At 43.0% G+C, this 6,858-nt stretch overlaps 1 protein-coding gene across 3 annotated transcripts in view; it reads right to left on the reverse strand.

Annotated features, from left to right (window-relative positions):
- FARSB (phenylalanyl-tRNA synthetase subunit beta) overlaps nucleotides 1-3,335 on the reverse strand; it is an 80,727-nt gene extending 77,392 nt beyond the window's left edge. For all 3 annotated transcript variants that reach the window (XM_028831151.2, XM_028831150.2, XM_028831149.2), the window contains exon 1: nucleotides 3,259-3,335. Coding sequence is in view for 1 of the 3 variants with exons in the window: in XM_028831149.2 (XP_028686982.1) it covers nucleotides 3,259-3,316 (58 nt within the window). In the remaining 2 variants the exon portion in view is untranslated. The remainder of the gene's footprint in view (nucleotides 1-3,258) is intronic.
- Between the last annotated feature and the right edge of the window lie 3,523 nt (nucleotides 3,336-6,858).

Here is a 6,858-nt window from a genome sequence, read left to right on the forward strand (position 1 = left end):
TAAGTCAGTACCCAATTCCTGACCCTCAGAAACTATGTAACAAATGACAGCTGCTTTAAGATGCTAAACTTTGGGATAATTTAGTACGCAGTAATAGATAACTAAATGGTACAGAACTATTAAAATATGCTGAATCCTAATTATCGTATGTTTTATTCCTTTCAGGAATAATAAAACCCTGCATAAAAAAACCCTGCATTTCATGGGTTTCGATACAAAGAAAAATCAACAATAAAATCGTGATTAGTAATTTCCTCTAACAAAATGACACATCAAGTAACCATACCTTAGGGGTGTATATGATATACACAGAAGGCTCTGTCACTACTGCCAGCTATTACACCATGCCAGAACAGGACTATAATTGAAGAGCAATGATAATAAATCAGTTAACAAGAAAAGGAGTGGCAAGAGGAAACCATCTGTACAGAAAGTCAATTGAAAAGGTAGACTAAGGAAACAAACCTGCTCCAAAGGAGTCAGATCAGCAAAACAACCAAAATGGCAAACAGCTTGAAAGAGAAATATCCTTGCTAAGCAAAGAGGAGGTAAAAAGGAAGGTGGGGACTGGTAGAAACAATGAAATTTCAAATAGAAAGCAACCCTTGGAGGGACTAAAGAGAGAGAACGTGGATTTTAAAAGTGTGAAAACAAGAAAAAAAGAGGAAGACTGGGGGAAAAAAAAAAAGGTAAGAAACAAGATGTATCCATACTACTTGGAAACCACATGCTTTGCTGAACATGCTTTTCCAGTTCTGACCTCAACCCAGTTAACAGTTTCAAGAAAGAACACAATAAACGTAAACTAATGAGGAGTATCATTTCTGACCTCTCGAAAGTACATCTCAAAAATAACATCAATTCTCTTGACCAATTTTTTTTTTTTTTTTTTCTGAGACAGGGTCTCACTTTGTGGCCGGGGCTGGAATGCAGTGGCTTTATCACCACTCACAACAGCCTTGACCTACTTGGTTCAAGTGATCCTCCGGCCACAGGCTCCCGAGTAGCTGGGACTACAGGTACACACCACCACACCCAGCTACTTTTTGTAGAGACAGGGTTTTGCCATGTTGCCCAGTCTGGTCTCCAACTCCTGAGCTCAAGCAGTCTGCCCACCTCGTCCTCCCAAAGTGCTGTGATTACAAGCATCAGCCATGTACCTGGCCCTTAAAAGATTCAGTACCTAACAAACACATATTTGTGAAAAAAATCAATCTTAATTGATCACTGACAATATGAAAAAAAAAAAGGGAAGGGGACAGAATATGTTGAAACATCAGATGACAGTAAATAGGTTATAAATCTCACCATTTTTAAAAATCTGGATTATTTCTTACCTCCCTAGAAATGGAGACTGGGATGGGAACTGATTGTAGATGTTTTGAACAAGTATTTGCCACCTACCATCTTAGGCAATTCAGGTATACAGATAGAGCATTCCTAATTCAAAAATCTGAAATCTGACATGCTCCAAAACCCAAAACCTTAAAGTGTAGACAGGATGCCACAAGTGGAAAATTCCACACCTGACTCCATGTGACTTGTCAAAAACACAGTCAAAACCTTGTTTCATGCAAAAAAAAGTAAAGTATTCCATAAAATTAACTTCAGGCTATGCATATAAGGTGCATATGAAATATAAATCAATTTCATGTTTAGACTTGGGTCCCACCCCCAAAATATCTCATTATGTACATGCAAATATCCCCAAATCCAAAATCCAAGACGCTTCTGGTCTCAAGCATTTTGGATCAGGAATTAGCAACCTGTACCACATCCCATTAGTGAGAATATGGTTTAGAAGGTCAGGTAAGAAATATAAATAAGCTCATTATAAAATAAAGCGATTAGGCGATTAGAGACAAGTACAAAGGGTAAGAGTAATACAATACCCTTGTATTTCCTTTACTTTCAGGGACTTATGGCAGAACTTACGAAGAATATCACATTGAGAATAGGTACTATCTAAAAGTACACGCTTAGGAAAGATTTTTAAAAGCCAGTTTTATTTTCACAGTAGCAGTAATATCTTATTTTGGAAAGCGGTGGCTGTCATTAAACCAGTTAGGCCTTTGTTATCACACTGAGCGCTAAAAAGAAAAAAACAGCTCTCACAAACCAGTTGGTACAGTCTTTATACAAGCTAAAAATTATGGGGTGGGGGCCGCGTGCGGTGGCTCACGCCTGTAATCTCAGCATTTTGGGAGGCCGCGGCTGGCGGATCACGAGGTCAGGAGTTCAAGACCAGCCTGGCCAAGATGGTGAAACCCGGTCTCTCTAAAAATACAAAAAAAAATCAGCCGGGCGTGATGGCAGGCGCCTGTAATCCCAGCTACTCGTGAAGCTGAGGCAGAGAATTGCTTGAACCGGGTGGCGGAGGTTGCAGTCAGCCGAGATAGTGCCACTGCACTCCAGCCTGGGCGACAGACCGAAACTCCTTCTCAAAAAAAAAAACAAAAAGGGTGGGGCACCTGCTACGGCTGTGAGGTAACTGATAACTGCACTTAATATCTCCCTCCTTTTTGCAATGGTTGTGTTTTTAGAACTGAATAAAAGATGAAATGTAGAATGAAGTCTACGCCCACTGAATACTCCTCATCCAGGTCTCAGATCAAATGTTACCACCCTATCTAAAGTTATTCTTGGCACAACACCTTTTCTTTCCTTGATGGCATTTAACATTATCCGAAATCATTTTATTAATGTGCTGGTTAATTGTCTGCCTCCATCAGACAGAACGTGGACCTGACGTGTCATGTGCACAGCCCTAGTCCTAAGCTCTTCGAACAGTGCCTGACACATAACAGGCGCTCAGGAAACATTAATAAGACGAAGACAGATGGAATGCCTTTCTCCATCCCGCTGCACAACTCTCTCCTCCTACCCCCTTATAAACTGAGTTCCCACAGCGCTCTTATTGCAATGAACTGGCTACGCTCGGGATACAACCCCGGGTTTCCTTCCTGTTCTATCCCCTGGCTTGGATGTCGGTGCCAGGCACGCTGTAGGCACTCGATGGCAGATCGCTGAATGAATGACACGGCGAGCCGGGCACGAGCAGTGGCACCCCTGCGATGCCGGTTCCGAGGCTACCACAGCCCAGTCGGACCGCCACCATCATCGGCCCTCCAGTATAAACCCCGGCCTCCCGGGGCCAAAACCTTCAGGAAGACATGAATGTCACCACAATGCCCTTTAGGAGGGAGGCCCAGCCTCCAAGAAGAGGCGTAGGGCCCAATGTATAGGGCCGGCACTCACTGTAGGTGCGGCCCAGGGCTTGGAAGAGCAGATCACGCTTCACGCTGACAGTCGGCATGGCGAGTCGAACTCACTGCGCCTGCGCGGCGAGCTGACCCGGGATTCCCTAGCGAGGCGCGTAGGACCCGCCTCTTCTTGTGCGAGCTGTCTTGAATATCGCCATTCTGCTGCCAACAGTTCCAGTTCTTATTTTAACCTAAAAACACTCATCTTGCCATTACCTCGCTGATTAAATGTATCTTTATGGGACTAATAGCTTAAAAACCTGTAAGAGACATATAATTTGATAGCACTGGCTAGGATTTGTCAGGCATTGTAACGTACTGTCCCTGAAGTCCCGGATGCTTCCAGCGCGCTAAGGGCAGGGCGGAGAGAGGGGCGCGTCAGGGAGGGGGCGGGGCCTCCACGTGGGAAATCTTGCCTGGAGGTGGTGGAAAGGCGAGAGGAGACGGTTCAAGGCTTCCTGCAGAGAAAGGTGTGCAACTCCTGGCGGCGGAAGAGGGGCTGTTAACAGACCTCGGTTTTTACTTCATTCTTTAATCTCTCCCATACTCGTATAAGTGATATACCTGTGTTTCTTTTGAACTTTACGGCAGCCCTATAAGGGAGTCTTTGTAAGAGACCTCCTTTTTAGTCTATTTGCTCAGTGCTCTCTGCTGTCAGTGGGCTGTGCTCAGCCTTCCTCCTTAAAACGACCCTGAGTGTAGTAGGCTGAATAACGGCCCCCAGTAGTATCAGACCCTAATCCCTGCAACCTCTAAATGTAACTTTATATAGAAACAGCGCCTTTGCAGATTAAGGATTTTGAGATAAAGATTATTATCCTGGATTCTAAAGACGGACCCTGAATGGAATCACAGTATCCTCATAAAAACATAAAAGGGAGGTAGAGAGAGACGATGTAGCCACAGTGGCAGCCACAACCCAAGGATGCCAGCAGCCACCAGAAACAAAGAGACAAGCACACTCTGGGAGTGAGGGGGTGGAGGAGTGGGGAGCATCAAAAATAGCTAATAGATGCTGGGCTTAATACTTAGGTGATGGGATGATCTGTGCAGCAAACCACCATGGCATACGTTTACCTATGTAACAAACCTTCACATCCTGCACATGTACCCCTGAAATAAACAGAGACAAGGACAGATTCACGCCCAGCCTATGGGGCAGCCGTGTAATACATGCTGGTTTGGGCCCAGTGAAACTGATTTTGGGTTTCTGGCCTCCAGAACTATGAGAGCATAAATTTTTGGTTTAAGTCAGCAAGTTTGTGGTAATTTGTTTCAGCAGCCAAGGGAAACTAATATATCAAGGTAGGTACCATTATCCCTGTTTTACCAGTAATGAAACTAAGGCACAACCTGGCATTTCCAGGGGGAGACTTGCCCTAATCCTTTCTACTGTACAGTGAGTGAGGGCTTCTTCCAGGGTCCTTCACATGAGGAGACAAAAGCTGAGCCAGATGTAGGACACTCTAACTACTAATCAAGCAGTTTTTCACTACACAGTATTAGCTGCCTTCCATGGGAAGGCAGTCCCTTCCCAATGACCAACATAACAGATTGGCAACACCCCATAAATGGCAAACATGCCCAATGCAAAATACAGTTTTCCACCTAAAATTGGTGCTTCGTGCTCAATTAATAAGCAAAGGACTAGTGCCAGGCACGATGGCTCACACTTGTAATCCCAACACTTTGGGAGGCTGAAGTGGGCAGATCACTTGAGGTCAAGAGTTCGAAACCAGCCTGGCCAACATGATAAAACCCCATCTCTACTAAAATTACAAAAATTAGCTGGGTGTGGTAGCAGGCACTTGTAATCCCAGCTACTGGAGAGACTGAGAACTGAGGATCACTTTAACCCAGGAGGCAGAGGTTGCAGTGAGCCAAGATCATGCCACTACACTCCAGCCTGGGTGACAGAGTAAGACTCTGTCTCAAAAACAATAACAACAACAACAAAAAATAATAATAATAAATAACAAAAGGTCTTCCTGCTAACCTGCTCAGATTTGGACACTCCAAAGTGTTCTGTGGCCTCTGAACCTCAGTTTCCTCATCTACAAAATAGGGATAATAATATACAACTCAGAGAATTATTGTGTCTCATACCTATAATTCCAGCACTTTGGGAGGTGGAGGCTGAAGGATTACTTGAGCCCAGGATTTCAAAACCAGCCTGGGCAACAGAGTTGGACCCCGTCTCTAAACAAAAAGAAAGATTAACCAGGCATGGTGGCACACACCTATGATCCCATCTATGCAGATCACTTGAGCCTGGGAGGTCGAGGCTGCGGTGAGCTGTGATCGTGCCACAGCACTCCAGCCTGGGTAACCAAGTGAGACCTTGTCTTAAAAACTAAAAAAGAATTATTGTAAGAATTTGAAATAATATTCATAAATAACTAGTATAGTTCTTACCATGCTAGAGGTCCTGGAAATAGGGCAACTGTCATTATTATTTTTAATCCTCCTAGTTAGTTTTCTGCTAGTCTCAGACCACCAACGGGCATTCCGTTCCCATCTCTCACATCCCCCAACTGACCCATCCTACTTTTTATCATTGCACACGTTACAGGTACTCTGTCCCTTCTCTGTGAGAAGCTAAACTGTTAGAAGATTCTAATGGAAAAGAGGAAACTAGGCCACTAGGGCTCATCGCAAACGGCATTAGCTAACTGAAAGGAAAGGTACATGGAAAATGATGAGATCATATATCAAAAAATGTAGGTGCATGCTTCTTTCATCTAATTTTGGGGCCAGACCGAAAGCAGGAATGAGGAGGCAGCATTTCCTAGGAATGAAAAGCAAGCTGGACAAAAGACATAAAAAACTCTCAGCTTAGCAGAAATTAAGGAGATGCAAATTAAAATTATAAGGACATACATGTTTATACCTATGAGACTGGTAGAAATCTTAAAGTCTGAAAAAAATCAGATCTTGGCAAGAATTTTGGAGTATAACTTGATATAACCTCTTTGGAAAATATGGCCTTACCTAGAAAAATGGGGCATGTCCATATCCTACTACCCAGCAATTGCACTTCTAGGAATATTCCCCAGAGAAACTCTTACCCATGTGCACCAGAAGACTCAAATAAGAATTTTCATGGTTACATGGTTCTTTGTAACAGAAAGCTAGAAACAACCCAATGTTTGTCAATACTAGAATGGGTAGACAGTTATGATAAATTTATACAGTGAAGCACCATACAGCTGTGTAAACAAATGAACTACACCTGTGTGTATCAACTTGGATAACTCCTACATTGTAATTTTGAGGGAAAAATGTAAATCACAGAAGAATATGTACTATATGATGTCATTACTATAAACACTAAAAACCAGGCTAACCTAAAGAGTATATTGTTAGTCATACATAAATAGAATGGTAAGCCTGTAATAAAAAGCAGAGGATGACAAACATAAAGTATGAGACCAGTTAGTTCTGAGTGAGATGGAAGGACTGCAGCCTGGAGTGTTGGAATACCTGTATTACTCAGAATCCTCCAGATAAATAAATAGGAAATAGGTAGATAGATATTTATTATAAAGTATTGTCTCACACCATTATGAAAACTGAGAAGTCCCACAGTCTACCA

The sequence above is a fragment of the Macaca mulatta genome, chromosome 12 (genome assembly GCF_049350105.2).
Source record: "Macaca mulatta isolate MMU2019108-1 chromosome 12, T2T-MMU8v2.0, whole genome shotgun sequence".
NCBI lineage: Eukaryota > Metazoa > Chordata > Mammalia > Primates > Cercopithecidae > Macaca > Macaca mulatta.